A 22,482-nucleotide genomic window follows, 5' to 3' on the forward strand; every position below is an offset into this window, starting at 1 on the left:
AAGTGGCAGTTGGAATACTTAAATATGAGGTCATAGTTTGAAAATAGACACACACACACACACACACACACACACACACACACACACACACACACACACACACACACACACACACTGTATTCACATCTGACCATTCAGCCATCCCCGATTTTCCGCTGTGCAGGGTCATCATTGTAGATATTTTGGAGCAAGATAAGTCTTTAAAAATCGGTGACCTGGGAGTTCTCATTGTGGCTCAGTGGGCTATGAGTCCAACTAGTATCCATGAAGATGCTGGTTCGATTCCGGGCCTCACTCAGTGGATTAAGGATCTGGCATTGCCGCAAGCTGTGGTGTAGGTCGAAGACATGGCTTGGATCCAGTGTTTCTGTGGCTCTGGCTCTGATTCAACTTCTAGCCTGGGAACTTCCACATGCCACAAGTGTGGCCCTAAAAAAGCAAAAAAAAAAAAAAAAACCAAAAAAAAAAATCCCAAACAAAACAAAGAGTGACCTAATTCAATGTAACAGTCATGGGTCCCTACACGAATCTCTAGGCATACACAGTACTTACAATGTTAATGAGATTGCGGGTAATCACAGCATTTGATTCAACTTTGATCACTGTCTGAATCAAAGTTAAAATACCTAGCTAGAGTTCCCATCATGGCTCAGTGGTAATGAACCGGACAAGTATCCCTAGCCTCGCACAGTGGGTTAATTGATTCAGCGTAGCCATGAGCTGTGGTGTAGGTTGCAAGACGTGGCTTGGATCTGCCGTTGCTGTGTCTGTGGCGTAGGCCAGCAGCTATAGCTCAACACAACCCTTAGCCTGGGAACTTCCATATACTGAGGATGGCCCTGAAAAGACCAAAAAAAAAAAAAAAAAAAGGACTGGCTAACGTCAGTAAAGTGTGTTTTGTCCCTTTGGACTTGAGGTGGTGGTGGGGGGGAGCAGGCTAACTGGGCTTAGCATCAAGAAAGATGGCTCAGGAGTTCCAGTCATGGCGCAGCAGAAACGAATCTGACTGGGACCATGAGGTGGTGGGTTTGATCCCTGGCCTTGTTCAGTGGGTTAAGGATTTGGCACGGCCGTGAGCTGTGGTGTAGGTCATAGGCACATCTCGGATCCCGGATTGCTGTGGTTGTGGTGTCAGTCGGCAGTTGTGGCTCTGATTAGACCCCTAGCCTGGGAATTTCCATATGTCATGGGTGCAGCCCTCAAAAGAAAGGAAGACGGCTCAGTGTCAGACTAAGCTTGGTTTGCAATCCTGGCCTGCATTGCTGTTCATTAGCTGAGAAGACGTTGAGCAGATAACGTCCCCTCTAGGAGCGTCAGCTATCTTAGCTCCAAACGGGGGACATGGACGTGACGCCCTGTCTCAGAGGCTGGCTCCGAGGAGCAAATCAGCTCTGGCTCAGCACCTAGGGTAAGGCCTGGTAGCTAAGAGCTCACCAAAAGCGATGGCAAGGTTTGGCGAGCCGTAGCGGTTTGTAAATTCATGATCTCCCTTTTCTGCCACACTGACACCGCTTCCCAGAGACATCCACTGGAGCACGCGGGCAGCTGTCCTCCGCAAAGGAGGGCAAATCTTGAGTGACCTTCCCCTCTCTCAGAGCACAGGGTTACAAGGGACCAGAGAGGTCATCTTCCTGGTCTCTTTTTTTTTTTTTAGGGCCGCCCCCATGGCACATGGACCTTCCCAGGCTAGGGGTCCAATGGGAGTGGCAGCTGCAGGCCTACACCACAGCAACTCAGGATCCTTAACCCACTGAGTGAAGCCAGGGATCGAACCCACGTCCTCATGGATCCTAGTTGGGTTCGTTTACCACGGAGCCATGATGGGAACCCTTTCCTTCTTTTTGATCCTTCCCGCCAACGTGACACTAGAGTTGGGCTCATTCAGGCTCTGCCTGGAGCCGGTCCAAGAGCAAGGCAGAGTGGCATAAGCTGGGATTTGCGTTTCAACTTTTCTTTGGTTGATTTCTCAGACTTGCTGAGCCTCAGAGTTTCTATAAAATGCTTACTCAAAATTGCTGTGATAATTAGTAACATAATTCAAAACTCAGCCGAGTACTTGGCACCAAGCAAGCACTCGAGAGAGACACTTTTTTATTTTCATTCTTTTTTTCCATTATTTGTTACTTTTATTGAAGCAGGTCATGCCACAGCTGGGTAATTCTGACTGCTGCAAAGAGTTTCCTTACAGGGCCCCACATGGCCTCCCCCATGACTTCAAAACACGGAGCCAAGACTTTCCCTGGGGGCCTGCACAGGACAGATCTGTTTCACAAACTGGGCCACTGTGGCCACCCCATCCCACCCATTCCTAGGATAACCCCCAATGCCTGCAGCCAGGCTGCCTGTGGTCTTGGTGGTGACAATCGTTTTCCCAAATTGGGAGGCAAATTCAGTACGAACCCAGCTCTTGGGTGTCTGCTGAATTTCACAGGGGATCAGTTCTCATCTAGTCCTTGTCATTCATAGGTGGTAGGTGGCTTCATTCTATGAAAATCCAACACCACCCACATAGACTTAGAGAAGAGTTTCTTCATGGGATAAATTCTCTTCACATAGAATTCCTGGGTTTTTTTTTTTTTTTTTTTGCCTTTTTAGGGCCGCATCTTCAGCATATGCAAAACCCCCCGGGGGGGGGGGTCTCACAGCAACACCGGATCCTTAACCCACTGAGCAAGGCCAGGGATTGAACCTGCAACCTCATGGTTCCTAGTCAGATTCGGTTCCGCTGTGCCACGACAGGAACTCCAGAATTCTTGGGGTTTTTTTGGTTTAATTTTTTGGCCACGCCTGTGGCATGTGTAAGTTCCAGAACCAGAGATCAAACTCATGCCATAGCAGAGACAACACCGCATCCTTAACCCACTGAGCCACCTGGGAACTCTTTTTCTCAATAAAAATGTGCATTTCTTTCAATATTAAATTTCTCTTTTTCTATGGCATTTAAGATTTGGCTGATAAGAATCAGACCGCCAGGCACTTTGGAAGAAGAGACCTTCTTTTATCCATCAAATACATCCTAAGCACGCGGTAAGCCTGACAGCACATTCAGGAAGTCACAGTCAGGAGGGGACACTCTCCTCCTTCTTCCCTCTAGGGATTCCTCTGCACACCCCCCAGAATCCCCCAGGAATAACTGCAACGTCCTTCCACCTGCAGCATCGTGTACAAAGAATCCTCTTGAAATACACGACTGCAGGCTGGTTCTGATCTGAAGGAGGGAGTGATCTGTAAGGGATTCACGGGGTTTTGTTTATCTCACCTTTGGTTGGATGCTCAGGTACCTAAATAACCTGAACGTCAGACACTCTCTCCTCTTGGGAAAGAAGTTAGAGAGACAGTAAATAATAAGAACCCAGAACAACAATGAGGCATTGTGCATCCTGATGCAATTTCCTGATTTGGCACATTCAGAAGCTCTGAAGTAGGGGTGGGGGGAGGGGAGGGGGTTATAGGGTTGAGTCAACTTGGATGTGCATTCTGACCTTCCCCCCCACACACACAACTGACCAGCTGGGTAACTCTGGCCAAGCTCTCTTATCTTTGTGAGCTTTCACGTTTGCCAGAACAGAAATGATAACAGGTGCTTTTCAAAGCGACCTGGAAGTGTCCATGAGCTAGCAGAATGGAGTCTGTAAAGCACTGAGAACAATGTTTGACCTGTAGAGGGTACGAAATAAAAGATTTAAAGCAGTAAATATTTATATTTTACTCACAAAATAAATAACAGCCTTATTTCCATTAATAACACCTTTCTCTTTTAGCTTCAAACCCTTTTGGCTTTTCATCCCTGTTAAAAAGGTTTCCGTTTTGAAACAACTGGTAAACCTCTATTTTCACCCCAGAGCTGGGTTGTGTGCATCACAGACCCACGGTCTGCCAAGTGGGTCACTGAGGCAGAGAGAGACACGTTCTGGGCTCTGGACCCTTGCCACCCAGGCTTCGGCAGACTGGACCCACTTCCTGGTGGGTGGACCCACTTCCTGATTTGACTCACACTCAACCTGGACCCAAGTCTCCATAAGAGCAGAGGAATGTCACAGGACACACCCCGTGAGACTCTACCAGCTCCCTCGAGCCCTCCAGCAGGGAGAGGGTCTCGCTGCGAGGACGAGCCCAATGTCCTGTCCATGAGCAGCAGATTTGGTGCTGGGGTCAGTTGCTCTTTCTGGAAGTGGGCTGACCTGGCTTTGACCCTGGAGTACTGACTGGTTACTACCCCCAGGAACAAGAAGGATGTTTATCAAAAGGCATTTCTGAGCGGGACGAACCCAAGCTACACCCTTCATGGTGCAGGGTTGAAAAGAAACTTAACTATGCCCAGATTAATGGATACCTTTGTCCACTGACAAACAAAACCAAATAACCATTCACCTCACTTGGCAAATGTTTGGGGGCCTTGGGATACACACATCTATGGAATGAGAGAGAGTTTGGTGTGCCATGGTTGACACGGTCAATTAGGGTCCTGCTTGGCCAGGTCCAAATAATGGGACCAGTCCGCTGTCCTAAATCCCATCCATCCTTCCGAATGGACCCAAAGAGACTCTTGTTTTTGCGTCTAATGAGGTAGACGCAGTGATGGTGAATGCCTAGCTGATTCTGTTCCTTGGGACTTGGGCAAGATCCAGCAGGACTTCCGGTGACCTAGACAGGCCGGGTCAGGCTTGACTGCTGTCCAGAACAGCTGGAGACAGGCACTTTCTTTGGAGTGTATGTGGAATGCTACTCAGAAGAGGACCCACTGTCTGGGCCTGAGTGGCACCCTCATGGGTGCTTTGGGTGGTCTGAGACAGGAAAGGGGGCCACGGGTCTGGACTGGGGTCATTAGAAACAAGTGGAAAGTGGACTGAAAAAAAAAAAAAAAAAAGGCGCAGTGTGGGCCTTGGAAGGCTGGCTGCTTTACAAGCATGAGGCCAGGCCTCAAGCCGGTGTTTCGTGCCTGCCTAGTTGGCCATTTCTGAGAATTCAGGGTAGGAGTCCAAGTCGGCAAAAATATCATTGGGATTCCGACAGCTCAGATTGCAGAAACAGGCGTTGATCCACAGGGCCCGGCGGGAGAAGCCAGGCCCGTCGGGACACCGGAAGGAGACGTCAATGGTCTTGGACTTGTAGGGGATGCAGCACCTGCCGTCCGTGCAGACCCCGCAGTACTTGGGCCGGTAGGAGCGCGTGCTGGTGCAGCCGGCGAGCGTAAAGTTCACAGGCGCCTCTGGCTGGTACACGGCCAGACACGTCTTCCCTTCCTGCAGGAAAGGAGGTGTCAGTGGAGACGCTCAGAGGTGCCACACGTTCCTCCCTCCAAGCCCGCAGTTCTCCCCGTGTCACTCGCCACGAACCTCCTCCTGACTTTCCGAGTTGGCAGCATCTTCAAACCAGGAAGGACTGTTCCAAAGACGGCAAGACCCAGCTGCATTAGGCAGGAGGAAGCAGGACAGAAGGGGACTGACTGCCTTGCTGCCGTGGTACCTCTCAACCCGAAACTCCCCTTCCATCCTGCATTTCCGCCTGGCCAATGCGCAGTCCCGTGACAGTTTCGCCAGCACGGGCTGCCTCTGTCGCTCTTTCAGCCAACTGAGCGTCCCCAGAGGGTTAGTGGCAGAGGCATCGTGACCTCCATGATTGGGGGATGCATTTCACCCTAACCTCCTCCTCTGCCTCCCCCAGACTCTCACGCACACACTTACACTTACCATGCAACATATTCAGTTAGATCAGCATTATTTAAAGGGACCTTCGTCTCTCCACTGGGCAGTGACCCACTGGAAAACGGGGCTCTTTTCTGTGTCCCCTCAGTTTAATTCTGTGCCTGGCACCTAGTAGGCACTTACCAAACTCACCAAACCAAGGCTTGCTGGGGTCTACTATGTAGAGGCCCTGTGCCAGAAATGGCTAGTGGGGCCCAAGAATTACACAACCCGAGCGCTATCTCGGGCACATCATTATGCAAATGAACGTGGGTGGAAATCACGAGCCAACAGCAAGGGATAAGCATTAGCTTTGTGGGAAGGCACCGTGCGTTCACCCAGCTTAGGACCCTACTCTTGTTTTTCCTCTTGCTGGTGACTTTCCCTTTCATGCTTTCAGTTAAGAAACATCTGCTGGATACCTCCTGGGCACCAAGTATTAAGAATACAGTGGCTAGGAGTTCCCACTGTGGTGCAACGGGATCAGCGGCATCTCTGCAGCACCAGAACGCAGGTTCGATCCCTGGCCCCGCACAGCGGGTTAAAGGGTCCTATGCTGCCGCTATTGTGGCATAGTTTCCCTGGCCTGGGAACTCCATATGCCACAGGGTGGCAAAAAATACACACACACACACACGCACACACACTAGCTAGCGTGGCAGGGAAGTAATCAGAGAGGAAGAAGAGAGGAGGAGAAGGAGGAAGAGGTGGAAGGACCCAGGTGGCCGTCACGGAGTCGACTGGGGCAGGTGTCCAATGTCTGATACTGCAGGAGGACTTGCAGCTAAGCTGTCAAGGAAGCTGGGCTCTCTTGTATACTGGACAACCCTTTCTTCAGCATCCCCAAGAAACACTCAGTGATCCCCAAATGGTATCAGTGCTGAGTTTTTCTTTATTTTTCATGTGACACCAAGACAGATGACCAGTCCTAAGGCACGAGGGCCCTGAGTTAAGCAAATCAGATCCATTGCTAACTCTGAGGACTGGGGGTCTTCGTCTACTGGGGCCAGTCCATCCTTCACCCTTTCTCTGAATCATTTTTGACTCTCAGAGCTGGAAGGGACATCTAAGATCCATTCCGGCATCTCTTCAAGGAGGGCACTGGGCTCAGAGATGCAGAGAGGACGGCCACAGCCACAGGCAGCCAGCAGCAGATGGACTCCAGCTGTCCTGAGCCCCCTGTCCCCTATCACCCAGGGTGGCTGCCAGGCCCTTGCACACAGGCGTGGGCCAGCCAGGAGCAGAGGGACAATGGGTGATCAGCGAGGGGCCCTCAGAATCATCACAAAAGAGCGCTTCTTTTTCTTTTTAGGGCCACACCTGTGGCATATGGAGGTTCCCAGGCTAGGGGTTGAATTGGAGCTGCAGCTGCCGGCCTACACCACAGCCAGAGCAAGGCCAGATCTGGGCCACATCTGAGATCTACACCACGGCTTGTGAGAACGCCGGATCCTTTTACCCACTGAGCGAGGCCAGGGATCAAACCTGCAGCCTCATAGATACTAGTGGGATTCTTCACCCACTGAGCCACAACAGGAACTCTCATGGGAGAGCCCTGTGTTCCCTCCAGAGCGACCTTGGTTCTAATAATGTGGTCACCACTTGCACTGAGTGTAATTCACAGCCCACCAACCCCGGGGACACACGTTATCCCAAATAGCTGGGATGACATGGGTTTTATTATTCCCATTTTACAAACGGCCACCATGGGGAAGCCCAGGAGCCAAGCTCAAAGCCAGGATTGTCTGTTACTTCCGCGACACCTGCCCCACCCTGGGAGGCGGACCCACCTTGATGCGCGGCCGGAGGTCCACGTCACAGGGCCGCAGGTTGCAGAGGCGGCTCTCCTGCTCCGGCCAGCACCGGGGGTTGACACTGGAGATGCGGGTGGAGACCCCCAGGCCGCAGCTGGTGGAACAGGGGCTCCAGGGGCTGGTGTAGGCTATGCAGTTCCTGTGCCATGGCTCTACCTCGTCTGTGGCTGCTACGGGTGGGGACCAGATGTCCAGTGAGTTTCCAGTCTCCATTAGCCCCCTATCCCCACTGTCCCCACCCTAAGGGACCCTGAACCTCAGAGAGGAGAGAGACGGGCGGTCCCTCTGCACAGGAGGGCAAGGTAACTTCGAACCAGCACGGATTTCCAGGAAGAGGAGGACTTGTTCTGAGCATCCTATGCCTCTCCAGAGGGAGGACCATCTTTAGGGATAGGCGGACCTGCATTCAATCCCTGCTCGACCACCTACAGGCTGTGTGATGCTACATCATCTCAGGCTCCCTATTGTGACAATACCATCTGCCTTGTGCAGCTGGCATGGCAATAAAAGGGCCCGGATATTGACTGAGTGCACATCAGGCAGCTGGAAGGTTCAAGGACACTGTTCCTGCCCCTGCAGAGATTAACGTTTATCTGGGGAGTCAAAGGGGAGGGCCTGCACCCACCGTAGGCTAGGATTTCATCTGGGTGATGCTGAGGGCATCGAGGTTGGAGTCACACAGGTTTCAGAGGCTAGTTGCCTGGGTTCAACTCTGAGCGCAGCCACTTAGTAGCTGGATTGCTTCCAACAAGCTAGCTCCCACCTCCGTGACCCACGCTCAACCTGTGAATGGGGTTGACAACGCACCTCCCTCCCTCTTGTCCCTGGCTGTGGACAGAAAGGAGGGGTTCACACACGCGACAGTGCTCAAGCTGCCCCTGGCCCCCAGCAAGCCCTCAGTAAATGTGAGCTTGCGTGGCTACTTGACTGTTGACCAACTGAACACCAACGCTTGGCTGGTTCTATTAGTGCGTGTATCCTGGCATCTAGAACCAGGGGAGGGCTCTATAATCATTGGAGAAATGGAAACTGGAGTGAGCTAGAGATGGAGGCAGGTAAAAAGCCAGTGAGACAAAGGAGCGATCCCACAGAAGGATGGAATAAGGAACCCAGGAGAAAGACCCCAAGAGGAAGCCAGTCCAACCTGCCACACAGGTGCACGGGAGCCAGAGAGGAACAGGCAGAGACAGCGGGTGTGCAGGGGATGTGGATGAACGGATGCAGAAATGAAGAAGTGAGAGAAGAGGATGCTCGAAAGACCGAAGAAAGACTAGAGCAGCTTCTGAGGATGGAGGAGAGGAGGGGCTGAGCTGCACTGAGCTGGGGCTGCAGGCGGGGAGGGAGGGAGGCGGTGGGGAGGGATTTGCTTTGGAGGATGAAAGGGCTTTGGTTTCTGGGTCACCCGCTAGGCAGGGGCTCTGCTTGTGCTTGGTTAGAAGGGGGTCACTGGGCCACACACAATGACACGAGATGGGAAGACAGCCACGGCTCCACCCCCATGCCATGACCCTCCTGTGGCTCAGCCAAGGGAGTCTTGGAGGGACTTCAGGGGACATAGTTTCCCCTGCCTCCTCTTCCACGGACCGGAGGCTGCTGCTTTAGGAGCTGCTCAGCCCGGGTGGGGCACCCCAAGCCCCATGCAGAGCGGCTGTGCATCCCTGAACTGCCAGGGCAGACGGGGGACCAACCTCCTTCCTGGTCCCGTCAGACCACTGTGGGTGGCAACCTGGGGACAGGTCTCAATCGTCTGGCCTTTACGCCCTCCCCTTTTTGCTCTCCTTCCCTCCCCCACCCCTCCCTGTCCAGTTTATTCTTTGAAACTCTTCCTCGCTTGGCTTCTGAAAACCTTTGCTTCCTGCCTTTGTCCTGCCTCTGGATTTGTCTTTCTCTGCTTCATTCTCTTTCCCACCTTACGTGGTGGTGTGTTGGGGCCAATCACTGATTCTCTATGACGGCAACTTTGCCCCCCAGGTCACAACTGCCAATGTCTGGAGCTATTTTGTTTTGTTTTGTTTTGTTTTTGTCTTTTTAAGGCCACACCCGCAGCATATGGAGGTTCCCAAGCTAGGAGTCGAATTGGAGCTGCAGCCCTGGCCTACGCCACAGCCATAGCAATGTGGGATCTGAGCCATATCTGCGATCTACATCACAGCTCACAGAAACACCGGATCCTTAACCCACTGAGTGAGGCCAGGGATTGAACCTGCGTCCACATAGATACTAGTGAGATTACTTTCCGCTGAGCCACAAGGAGAACTCCTCTGGAGCTATTTTTGGATGGAGGCCAGGGATGCAGCTAAAGCTCCTTCAGAGCCCGGGACCAGCTCCTCCACTAAGAGGGATTCCGTCCTAGTGCTGATGTCACAACCAAGGTTGAAAAACTCTGCTCCCCGCAGGCTCCCGGAGCAGAGTCTCATGCACCTGTGCCCTCAGGACGCCGGAGCTCCTTTGCCATTCCCTCGCTCCTTCCTGTCCACCGGCCTGGTGGACACCTGCCTTCTACAAGTGTCCTCATCTGCTGTCCTCCGTGTCCTCAGACGCTCCTGGTTTTCCTCTCACGTCCCTGGCTGTCCTCCTCCGGTTCCTCCTTGGCCTCCACTTCTGTCCACCCGCGAACATCAGCCCCCTCTAGCCCTCCGCCCCGCCCCCTCCCTCACTCTGCAAGTTACCCCAGGCGGTCAGCAGCTCCAGGCAGATTTCTGGAGCTCTCTCTCCCTCCTCCAATGCTGCCCCCATAGGACGCTCCTCTGCGTGAACCCATGGGCGGGGGTGACCAGCCTCAATCTCAGCCCATCCCCAACTTGGAGATCACCTCCCCAAACATACGCCTTATATTCTGTCCGAGGTAATGACGCACCGGGGGAGTCACCCACGACGCCTCTCTCCTCCACCCTACGCCCTGTACTGACGCCAAGACCTTCTGTCACACTCCTGCAGGGCCTCTTGCATCTGTCCCTTCCTTGATAGATCTGCTCCCACTGCTGGGTTCAGGTCTCCTGAGCCTACCCCTCCCTCCAGGCATCCATTCATCCATCCCCCATCCATGTGACAAACGTTGATTTGGTACCTGCTAAGTGTCTGGCATTGGCTAGGCTCTGCAAACTGTGGGTGAATCAGGCCCTGTCCTCCTTCTCCTGGGCTTCCTCTGGCCTGGCTCACCTGGCCGAAGCCTCCCCTGTCCACCCATCCCCCACAGAGGGGGTAAGGCATCTACTCTCTCTCTCTCTCTCTCTCTCTCTCTCTCTCTCTCTCTCTCTCTCGCCCTAGCACCTGCTGCTCAAGCCTCCCCTCCCAGGTACCCTCCCCCACACCCACTTCCTCCACCTCCACCCCTCCCCACTTAATCTCTTAAGTAGGATAATAAAGTGTCTGGCTTCCTTCTTTACAAAGCATTTCTTCATTTTCTGCGTGGAGGATCCCCCAGGACAGGTTATCATTTTACTGATGGAGAAATAGAGTCCCAGAGGGTATGTGACTTTCCCAAAGTCACACTGCTCCTGAGCGTGGACTGGGGACTGAGACTCAGGGGCTCACATCAATCACAGGCAGTGAGAGCCCTAGGAGGGTCTGCAGCCCGCCCCCAGGGCCCGTGCACCCCGGCGCCCCGCGCCCAGCACCCACCGAAGGCGCCTGTGTGGCGTGGCGCAGTCTTGCGTGGCCTCCTGGCGTCGTCGTCGCATACCCACTGCTCACAGCAGCGCCCGGGCACACTCACCCGCCGGGGCTGGCGGCACCAGAGGCGCGGGGGCCGCACACGGAGGCACAGAGGCGTGCAGCCCACCGCGCCGTCCACGCACGTGCAGTTGTACTTGCAGTTGGGCTGGAAGGACTGGCCGTTGTTGTAGCGCACGCCGTCCAGCACGCAGCCCACGCCGACCACCTCTGCGGACACAGGCGCCGTGGGTCAGGGCAGCCCGCCAGCTGCTGGACCGCCCCCCAAGTCCGCCCCCTCCCCCTTGCTCCCACCGCCGGGGAGGAGGGTCCCCGGCCAAGGGCAAAGGCAAAGCGGGGTGAAGCAGCTGGGCGCATCCGCCTCTGGGAGTTTCTTGGCCTTGAGCAAAGGGAGAGACAGTTCGTTGATAGCTTCAACTGCTCCCCAATCGGTAACACGCGGGGCCAGTCTGGAGGGCTGGACGGGGGGGCGGGGGGGGGGAGGGGGGCAATCACATGGGCGGGTCGGGGACCCCTGAGGCCCGCCCCTGGTCCTATCCCAGCGAGTGGCACAGTCTTGGTCCTCTTAGCCTTTAGGGTCCTGGTTCTGAGGGAGGCAGGCGTCATATAAAACCAATCCCAGATGGAACAAAGACTCCCTTCATTCAATGCATATTTATGGAGTGTTTCACCTGCTGGGAATTTAGTAGTGAAGGAAGGGGGGGGGGCTGCTTTGCAGATTTAAACAAGGCAGGCAGGGCCTCCTTGGGATGGTGATGCTTCAGCAAAGGTGGGAAAGGGGTGAAGAGGGGCCCTGGTGTTGGGGGAGGAGCCTTCTGGCTGGGAGGGGACTACAGGTGGAGAAGCCCAGGTGGGAGAACCTGGGATGTGGGAACAGGCAGGAGAGGGAGAGAGAAGGGCAGGAGGAAGGAGAGGAGGTGAGCGAGGGCTTCCCTGGAGGCTCAGAGGAGCATGTGACACTCTTGGAGCCCGGGCCCAAGGCTGGCGCACAGTAGGTGCTCAATGAGTAACTGCCGGGCCAAGGCTATAAATGATGCTTCACGAGAACACTCATGATGCTGAGCTGAGAACAGACTGATGGGGGTACAGACCAGGCCAGGAAGCCAGGTAAGAGGTGGTGGTGCTTGGACCAGGGAGGGCCAGAGAGCCGGGGCGGGCGGGGGTGGGGGCGCTCAGGTTCTGAGTGACTTGGAAGGACTCTGACAGATGGGGTCAAGGATGAGAGGAGCGCCCTTAAGGACCCCTAGTTCTGAGACCCGAGCCTTGGAAGGAGCAGGGTTGCGAGGGGGCAGGGGTGGACTCAAGTTCTTCACTAGACACAAGATGCCTGGTTGACATCAGAGTGGCCGTGCGGAGTTGGATCTGCAAGCCTGCGGATCCAGGAGAGATCCGGGCTGCCGGGCCCCCGGCCACAGTCCCTTTCTTGATGTCAGGTGGGCCCTGAGGACAGTGTCTGGAAGCGGAGGCAGAGCGCCTAGGGCAGCAAGAGCGTCCACCCGAGGAGAGTTAGTTTGGCATCTGCAGTCCGCCAGGAGTTGAAGCTTATCTCCTGGCTTCGCCTGAAGGTGGTTAATAATAATAATAATAATAATAATAATCGCTGGAGTTCCCGATGTGGTGCAGTGGGTTATGACACTGACTGCAGCGACTCAGGTCATTGCAGAGGCATGAGTTTGATCCCCAGCCTGGTGCAGTGGGTTAAAGGATCTGGTGTTGCCATAGCTGCAGCATAGGCCACAGCTATGGCTGGGGTTCAGTCCCTGGCCGGGGACCTCCATAGGCCACAGATGCAGCCATTAAAAACAAACAAACAAACAAAAAAATCCCAGAAGTTCCCGTGGTGGCTCAGCCAGTTACAAACACACTATAGTATCCATGAAGATGTGGGTTTGATCCCTGGCCTCACTCGCTGGGTTAAAGGTCCAGTGTTGCCTTGAGCTGTGGTGCAGGTTGCAGATGCAGCTCGGATCTGGTGTTGCTGTGGCTGTGGTGTAGGTCGGCAGCTGCAGCTCTGCTTTGACCCCTAACCTGGGAACTTTGATGTGCTGTGGGTGTGGCCCTAAAAAGACAAAAAAAAAAAAAAAAAAAAGAAGAAAGAAAAAAATCCTTCTAACAGGAGTGAAGGTTCTTGGTCACCCAACCCACTTTATCTTAAGTTTCCTGGCGTTGCTGACTTCGTCATATAAGAAAGCCTTCGCATGCACACGTCATCACCTTCATTCTCACCTAAAGCAACCCCAGTGTCACCGAGGCCGAGTCACGTGCCCAAGGCGACAGAGCTCGACTCAGCAGAGCAGCAGGGGCAGGATCACAGCCTATGGGAATGTTGGGGGTGACCGCTGGTTTTCCTGGGAGGTGATTTTGCCAGAGGAGGTGCAGACAGGAAAGGGGGTGGCACTGCCCATCTGACCTCATGCCAGGCACCACCTGATACATCATCTCGTGTGCTCCTGGCAGTGACCGTAGCGGGGAAGCTTTGTTTTCTTCCTTTGGGGGACAGTGAGCTCAGGGGGGATAGTGATTCATCAGCTCAAGGTCACCCAGCTGGCGACCGATGAAGCTGCACCCCAGGCCCGGGGGAGCTGACTCCAGGGTCCGTTTCCTTCCACCAGACACCAGTGGGGGAGGGGATATAGGAAAACAAAGCGGAGGAAGTGCTGGGTGAATCACTCATCTTTGCTTCATGAGTCACTCCCGGTGGCGCCCTCTGGCTCCAGGGAGCGGGTGCAAGCGGGTGTGTGTGTGTGTGTGTGTGCGCACGCGCGCGCATGTGTGTTGGTGGCGGGAGGGAAGGGACTGTGCCGGAGCCCATCTCTGCCTCTGTGTGTGGAGAAGGAGTGCTGGGTGCCTGGGAGCCCTCAGCACCGTGGTTCTCATCATGGGCCGCCCCATGGCACGGCCAGAGAAGCTCTTTAACATTTTGATGCCCGCATCATGTCCCGGTATATGGGTATAAGGGGGCAGAGCTGGGCTGTGGTGTTTTTATTTGTGTGCCCTTGGTAACTGTCCTGGTGAATCCAGCCTCTCGGCAGAACTGGGAACCTCTGCATCTGAAAAGCTTGGGGTGCGGGTAAGGGATGGATGAATCCGTATGACAGCTGCGGATGGTCTCATCAGCAGACTCTGGTTCCCCTTCCTCATTCGCCTGCTCTCTCACTGATTGAAGGACCAGCTTCTCGCCAGTTTCCTTCACCATCCTGACTGGCAAGTCCAGGCACGCGTTGCTGAGCCTTCCTCTGATTGAGGAACTTCCAGGAATTCAAGTCACCTTGCTGTGTCCTCTGGACATTCACAGCCCTCACCCACCCTCCTGGGGGTCTGTCTGCTGCATGAGAGGAGGGACAGCGGGCCATGCCTTACTGTCACCCCGTCTTGTATTATCACGAACCTGTGTTCATGGAGGGAATGGATGGATGGATGGATGGACGGATGGTAGGGTGAGTCCTACCCTGCACTGGGCCTCTGCTCTGTATCAGGCACTCAGCTTCCCACACACCCAAGGAGGTAGGCATTATTTGTTGCATTTTCCTTGATGAGGAAGCTGACACTTAAAAAGGTTAAGCAGCCTTCCTAAAACCATTGTGCTAGTTAGTGATGACACTGGGGTTCCAGCTCAGGTTGTCTAGCTCCCAACAACATGCATGAATTGTCTACTCCATCCGACTGGGGAGTCTGAGCTTAGAAGCAGAACCTGCTCCCAAATTGTGCGGATGATGGGGACTGGGCTAAGGTGACCTCTACAGAGGACAATTGAGGCAAACGAGGCAGTCACCACGAGCAGCCAGTCACATTTTAGGCCCTACTGAAATCTTTTGTTTAAGTCCAACCACCACGCAAGGCTGGTTAGATCAAGCTCCTTACGTGACGTGCCCAAGGTCACGTAACCAGCGAGGGGCAGAGCCAGGGTTCCAAACCCAAGTCCATCTGCCTGTACATTTCACAGTCCTTCCAGCAAACCACACTGCCTTCCAGCCTGACCCCTCTGCACTGAATGCAGAATCCTGTTTGTACAACCAAAATAGCCAAACAGTCCAATTCAGAGGTCACTCTCTGCCCACAGATGTATTTAGTTTGGCCCACAGAGTGTTTTTCAAAAAATTTTTGAATGTGTTGCCAACACTTACAAATCTGGATTTTTGGATTCTCCTGAGAACTGAGCAGCCGGCACCAGACCAAGCTCACTTTTCTGCCTGGCCTCCATGGCTGGGACCCAGGACGCTTGACCTCTGACAGCCAAAGCTTGCATTCGCTAGGTTACCATTGTCCATGCCATCCTCTCTGAGTTATTATCCATGCCTGTTTTGCAACTGCTTATTTTTATTACCTTGTCCTGGCCTAATGACACTCCCACCTCTAAGGACAGATTTAGCATGTCCTGTGGGCCTGTGGATTGTGGATTGGTTGTTCACCATTTGCTGTGTCTGTTTAGAGGAACTCTTCTTTCTCTTCCCCTCTCATCCCAAAGCATCTTCCTCTCCATCGCCTTCAGAAACCCTGCACTTCCTGCTTTCTTGCGTTAGGGTCTCGTGAATTCAGACGCCGTGGCAGCATTTCTGGGAAGACATTCAGTAGAATACTAGCGAATTGTGTGTGTGTGTGTGTGTGCACATGTATGCATGCCACGTGGTGGTGGCGGGGGTGGGGGGGGTGGAGACTGGGAGAAAATCTGCTTGGACAGCAGAGTTCACGGTACCAGTAAGTTGGAAGAGAAAAGTTGTCTCGCGATAGCTCCCCTTGTGGAATTTGACAATGGACGTGCACATTGAAAACCTCTGAAAGTTTCTGTTTCCCTTGAACTTGATGATTCCAATGTCTGTAAACCTAGATGACCAGAGAACCCTTGGCGAGTGTAATACTTTTTGCAGTCTCCTGAAAGCCACATTCTTCTTTCCAAATACAAGGAAAGGAAACACACAGAGACTGATGATGAGGGGGGAGGTGAGAGGCTCTATTGAACGAAGGCAGGTCCTGATATACCAAGAGGGAGGAGGTGGGGCTGGATCGGAATTGGGAAGGTGGTTTCCAGGCCCCTGGTGGTAAAAACCAGCAAGAGAAGCGGGCCTGGGGTCTGAACAGTCCATGGGTCCATGAGAGGAGGTCTGTAAAGCTGTGGCACCTGGCACGTGATGAGATGGAAGTGCAACTTTAGGGATGAGTAGAGTCACAATGAGTTTCCTTTTTAATGACCTTGAAGGACCTCTGTAAAAGGGGGAAAGAATGATGAGACCGTCTCACAGAACCGGAGGGGGTTCTAGTGCAGGAAGCCTCAGCCTGGTTTCCGTACCTGGGCACGGGGAGAGGTATATGGGTGACTGTGTGTATTAGCCGTCACTCTCAAATCTGAGCATGAGACTCACCCAAGGAGCTGGTTAATGGCGTAGATTCCCATCCGCACTGCCAAGGGATTTGAATCAGTAAGTCTAGAGTAGGACTCGGGAATAACAGGTTTTTTTGTTTTTGTTTTTTTGGCCACGCCCATGGCATATGGAAGTTCCTGGGCGAGGGATCGAACCTGTGGCACAGCAGTGACTGGAGCCACTGCAGTGACAACACTGGACCCTTAACCTGCGGTGCCATAAGAGAGCTCCTCAAGAACAATAGTGTTTTGTTTTGCTTTTTCTTTTTTTGGTCTTTTTTTTTTTTTTTTTTAGGACCTCACCTGCGGCATATGGAGGTTCCCAGGCTAGGTGTCAAATCGGAGCTGCACCTGCCAGCCTACTCCACAGCCACAGCAACACCAGATTCAAGCCACATCTGAACCTACACCACAGCTTACAGCAAAGCCAGATCCTTAACCCACTGAGTGAGGCCAGGGATGGAACCTGCGTCCTCACTGATGCTCACTGGATTCGTTTCTGTTGAGCCACAAGAGGAATTCCAGGGAAAATAGTTTTAATTGTGTCAAATGTTTCTGTGCAGATGGTGCTACAGGTTCTCTCTGAACACAGTGTTTTGTGGGGCTAATAACGAGTCTTAGTAAAAGAGGGAAAAATGGAAAGATGGGAGCCTCAAAGGTGGTTACATGGAAAGCCAAAGACAGACGACTTAGGATGAAAGCGGCAGCATGAGCGGATGTCAAAAGAGCAGAAAGTGCACATAAGAAAGCACTTGTCAACACCCCACTTCAGGAAATGTAATGGGCCCGCTGAGGATGAGAGGCTGCTGTGCGAGAATAGGCAAGGAGGTTATGGGGAAAGCTTGAGTCAGCATCAAGGGAGGAAAGGCATTCTTGGGTTTATGAGGCTTTGTGTAACTTTTCAGAAGTTAGGCTACTGCGTCTGATGCCTAGTTACCTCTCTTCATCAAGCTGGGTCATGTATCTTGAATAAATGCCTACATGATTCAAGCGAAGCAAATCCCAGTCCAGGTAGTAACAAGAGACCAGAAAGTCCCAGAAAGGAGAGCTCTGGGAACAACAAAGATTTCCCTTGAAGAGCAAACAGACAACAACAAAAACTCTCATGCAGTGTGGGCTCCTATAAAGACCATGGAGAAAGCAAAAGCGAAAGCAAATAGAAACCCCAGGAAAAACAAAAGACTTGATAATAAAGGAAATTCAAACGCATATACTATCTCATGCTGCAGTGAAACTTACATAGTCATAATATTGTAAATTGTGGTTAAGTTGTGGTTTACAACCAAAAATATGGTTCTGATATTGGAAGATGGAGGAGGTACAGGTGGTATTAAGGTGCTAAGTCATCAGCTATCCTATAGAGTCATTACTAAATTATCCACAATTGATATTTTCCGTCAGTCGACATATATCGGAAGACATGTACTGAATAGGGCTAAAAAGAAGTGACGGCAGTCACTAGAGGAATGGGGTGGTGGTAGGACATGGTGGATACAGGCTGCTGGATTTTATTCTTTCAAGGCTACTAGATGTTTTTAATTATTTAATTTATTTATTTATTTATTTGGGTCCTTTTTTTCTTTTTTTTTTTGTCTTTTTGTCTTTTTGCCTTTTCTAGGGCCTCTCCTGCGGCATATGGAGGTTCCCAGGCTAGGGGTCTAATCGGAGCTGTAGCTGCTGTCCTACGCCAGAGCCATAGCAATGCCAGATCCGAGCCACGTCTGTGACCTACACCACAGCTCATGGCAACAGCGGATCATTAACCCACTGAGCAAGGCCAGGGGTCGAATCTGCAACCTCATGGTTCCTGGTCAGATTTCTTAACCACTGAGCCACAACGGGAACTCCCTACTAGATATTTTTAAACCGTATTATTTTAATTTACAACAATACTAAAATATCTGAATCTCCACAGGGTGCTGGTGCCCCTGGAAGGTCACAGGCATCCTGCAAAAAGTCCTACCCCTAAGAGAACCAAACCAGGCTTAGGTCTTTGCTGGGGGCTCCTTCTCCCCTGGAGTCAGCCATGGATATGCCTCCAGGATGGAGAAGAGGGAAGGGAGTCAGGATCTGTATGCAAGAGGAACGCAGGAAATGGGGTGCAGCCTCTGGTCCCTAATCAGGGACTGAACTGGGGGGTGCCTCCTGCAGAACTGGAGCCGGCCAGAGGAGGGGGAATGGGGGGGGCAGAGCTGGGGGTGCTGGGTGCTGGCTGGAAGGTGGGGGGGTGTCACTTACGTGCACACACTCCTACTGCGTACCTCGGGCGGTCCCCACTATAGTCGCAGTAGAGGCCCCGGTGGGGGTCACAGGTGGCGGCCTCAGTGCAGTTGTCCCCGAGCTGCTGAGCGCACATCTTACAGCATTCGCAGCCGTCAGTGATGAGGCTGACCCCCAGCGGGCAGCGGGGTGGGGACGGCGGGCACTCGCATGGCCACTTGCAGAACTGGGGGCGTGCAGAAGTGTCCTCCAGAGGTGCCGGGGTGAAGGCCATGGCCGTGGGGGCTGGAGAGAAGGCCTGTGGGGGAGGGCGAAGGGCAGACATAAAGGGGGCTGCCAGGCCGGGGTGTCAAAGCCCCAGACCTGCCATCACCGTCCAGTTTTCACGGCGCTCAAAGGTTTACACCAAATTCTCTTTTCCTCCAGGGCTTTTGATGGCCAGGCATCTTCTTTCTCCCAAATGAAACAGAAAGGACAGAGGAGCCAGGAGCTCAGAGATCTTAAGCCAGTGTCTAAATCCCCTGCTGGTAGGTGGGGAGAGGGGGGAAATTCTCTGAATCCCTCGCATGTTTTCCTTTCTTGCCCATCACCTCGAAACCAGGAAGGTCCGTGAGGCACCTTGTTTTATAGTCGAGGGAGCTGAGGCTTTACGTAAACACCTTCTTCCTCTTTTTCTCTGTTTTGGCCGCCCTGCAGCATGTGGCGTCCCCAAGCCAGGGATCAGATCTGAGCCACAGTTGCAACCTATGTCGCAGCTGTGGCAACGCCAGATTTTTGAACCCACTCTGCTGGGCCGGGGATCAAACCTGCGTCCTGAAGCTGCAGAGACGCCGCTGTTCCTGCTATGCTGTGATGGGAACTTTCTTCTTTTTAAAAAACATTTAATTTTATTGGAGTAGAATTGACTTAGAGAGTTGTATTCGTTTCAGGTGCACAGCAGAGAGAATCAGTCCTACATAGAAATACATCCATTCTTTTTCCCCATGCAAGTTACTGCCAACGAATGAGTAGATGTGCCTGTGCTGTACAATAGACTCTGGTTAACCATCTCTTTTATACCTAGTGGTGTGTTATTCTCACCCTCCCCAAAACGCCGCGAGGCGCGTCCCAGACCCCATCACCCTTCACCCCATCATCCTTCTCTCCGTCCTAAAGATCCATCCTCTCTATTCCACTAAGGGTCCTTAAGAGCCACTTGACTCATTTAAAAGGAGATTTCAGCCAGCTGACCTATTATCCTATTATTATTATTATTATTATTATTATTATTCTCCCCTCTAAGCCAAGGGAAAGGGCTGCAGTGGGGTCCAGCCGGTCGGTCACAGGTGTCCAGCCTCAAGGCACCTGAAGCTGGCTCGCCCTGCCCCCGAGGCGAGGGGAGCGATGGTCCAGCTGCCAGTGAAAGCCCAGCAGCCAGGGGTCCTTTTCTTTTGTGATAAGGGTGAGGGCTGCCCGCTCCACTCCCCCACCTGCCCTTCTCCCCAGGGCCCCATTCCCATCCCCCTGCCCATAGGCTCATCTTCATACTGGCAAATGTGACGGACAGGACAACAGGCCAATGGGGGAAGGGCAATGAGATGAGCCGTCCCTGTGCCGAAGATCAGGCAGGTAGAACAGGAGGCTCCCTGGGGTGGGGACCAGGGTCAGGACCTTCAAGCTGCCTGAGTGTCAGGGATCCACTCACCTGCCTGCCCCCTCTGCTGCCTCCCCAGACCGCCATCCTGGCCCCTCCCTCTTTACAGGGAGGAAGGGAACTGCCTGCAGAGGGAGGGGTCGGGCTGTGCTCCCAGGCATTTTCCCTCCCCGAGGCTGGTGGTCCCTGCTGGTTGGCAGAGGTGGGGGCCAGGGCTTATGTGGGGGGTCACACAGGCTGTCTCCTCTATCTTGAACCAGAGGAGCCCTTCTCTGTGGAAGTGATAGACCGGCACCTCATTCTCTGAACAACACATGCTGAGCTATGCAGATTCTTCTCCCTTTTCCCGAGGAGGAAGTCCAGACCCAAAGAGGCAGAGGGACAGGACCAGGATGACATGTCCCACATTGGGGCCCTGATGCAAATGACTCTCTGATCTTTCCTTTCTGCACTCTTTACCTCTGCCTGCTCTGGGCTCTTTTAGTCACTCAACAAACGTTTGCTGTGTTGGCTCATGGTCGCTCTTCTCTTAAGTTTTAGGCATTTGAAGATGGAGTTTAAAACTTCCTGTGCTTGTGAGGCCACAGCTTATAGGAGAGGCAGACCTCAGAGTTGAGTTATTACGATATGAGCTACGAACAGACTGCTGAGCATCTGGCAGGGGTTGGGGGGAGAGCAGCCAGTAGCTCTCTGAGCACCAGAACAGGAAGCTCTCTGCTGCTGGGAGTGGGGTGCATGCTTGCATGCTGGGCTGTGAGGACCAGAGGCCGGGAGAGGTGGTCCAGGTTGAATTGCTGGATTAGTTGGGCTCTTGGTTCTGGGCTTGGCACATCGTAAGTTCAGTAAATATTGATTTGGCAAATAAAGCGCCTTTGGAAGTCAAAAATGCAAACCTAGATTTGAGGCTTTGTTACCGCGAGGCTTGGTTTCAGACAGGTTTGTGGGATGGGAGCCGATTGCTCTGGAGCTTGGCGGGGCTGCTCTGTGTTCATCTGGGAAGCATTTAGTTTGCCTGCCCTTGTTTGCTTTTCCTCGAAAAATACAACATGACACAACAAACTCCCAAAGCCCCAAATCAATGAACCAACCAAACACACACACACACACACACACGAACCCTCCTCTCTCTGACTCCATGAGGTTTTTCCTCGTCAGTCTGTGACAGTGGTGGCCCAGAGCTTTAGGAATCCTGGGACTATCTATGATGGTCCCTCAGGACCTACTTTTGGGAGAGGATATCAAAAAGCCCTCTCCTCCAGGAAGCCCACCTTGCCTTTCCCAGGCTATGTTAGGGGTGCTACCTTCCCCACTAGAATGTGAGCTTATAAAAGTGGGGTCTGTGCCTTCCTTCTCTCTGTGGGCCTGAAACACAGCCCATGGCACAGGGCAGGGTTTTGTAAGTGTCGCCTGGTGGAATGGATGGATGGGGCATTTTTCACTCTAAGGGGCCTGGGTGTCTCTTAGACAGTCAAGACCCACCCTCCGGGAACTCTCCTCTCCACCCTGGTTAAGACTTCTTTTTTTAGGGCCGCACCCACAGCATGTGGAAGTTTCCAGGTTAGGGGTCGAATTGGAGCTGCAGCTGCTGGCCTGCCCCACAGCCACAGCAACGCCAGATACAAGCCATGTCTGCCACCTACACCACAGCTCATGGCAACGCCAGATCCTTAACCCACTGAGCAAGGCCAGGGGTCGAATCCGTGTCCTCATGGTTACTAGTCAGGTTTATTACTGCTGCACCACAGCAGGAACTCCTCTGATTAAGTTTGATTGTCAAGAAAATAGCAGGGAACCCAGGACAGCTATGGATTCTCTGTGGGTGGCCTTGGGTAAGCTTCCTGACCATTAGCAAGTTCAAGCTCCCCAGAAGGAAATCTCCTTTCCAAGGGCATGCAGGGAGCCCCAGGGCACACAGCTCCTCAAAGGAAGCTCAGGAGAGGGGCCCCTTGCCCTGCGGAAGCAGGAGATGGTACCCACAGGGCAGTGGAAGGACAGGCTCTGGGTCCTCTGAACCAAGCCCTTGATGTTGGCGCCATCTAGTGGTTGGAAACCTCCCAGCCCCGGGTGGAGAGAAGATCCTTGATGAGAGCTGTGGCCTTGGGA

General features: G+C 53.1%; 1 protein-coding gene across 2 annotated transcripts in view; it reads right to left on the bottom strand.

Moving 5' to 3' along the window:
* The window catches only part of WISP1 (WNT1 inducible signaling pathway protein 1), a 32,744-nt gene continuing 12,356 nt past the window's right edge, over positions 2,095-22,482 (bottom strand). The window contains exons 2-5 of one of the 2 annotated variants that reach the window (XM_021088876.1): positions 18,765-19,044; positions 11,120-11,380; positions 7,475-7,665; positions 2,095-5,243 (exon numbers count right to left, since the gene is read on the bottom strand). In XM_021088876.1, coding sequence (XP_020944535.1) covers positions 4,944-5,243; positions 7,475-7,665; positions 11,120-11,380; positions 18,765-19,044 — 1,032 coding nt within the window. In that variant the 3' untranslated portion in view covers positions 2,095-4,943. Of the gene's footprint in view, positions 5,244-7,474; positions 7,669-11,119; positions 11,381-18,764; positions 19,045-22,482 lie in introns of both variants that reach the window. The other variant, XM_005662842.3, reaches the window with a different exon arrangement.

This window comes from Sus scrofa, chromosome 4 (assembly GCF_000003025.6).
Source record: "Sus scrofa isolate TJ Tabasco breed Duroc chromosome 4, Sscrofa11.1, whole genome shotgun sequence".
NCBI lineage: Eukaryota > Metazoa > Chordata > Mammalia > Artiodactyla > Suidae > Sus > Sus scrofa.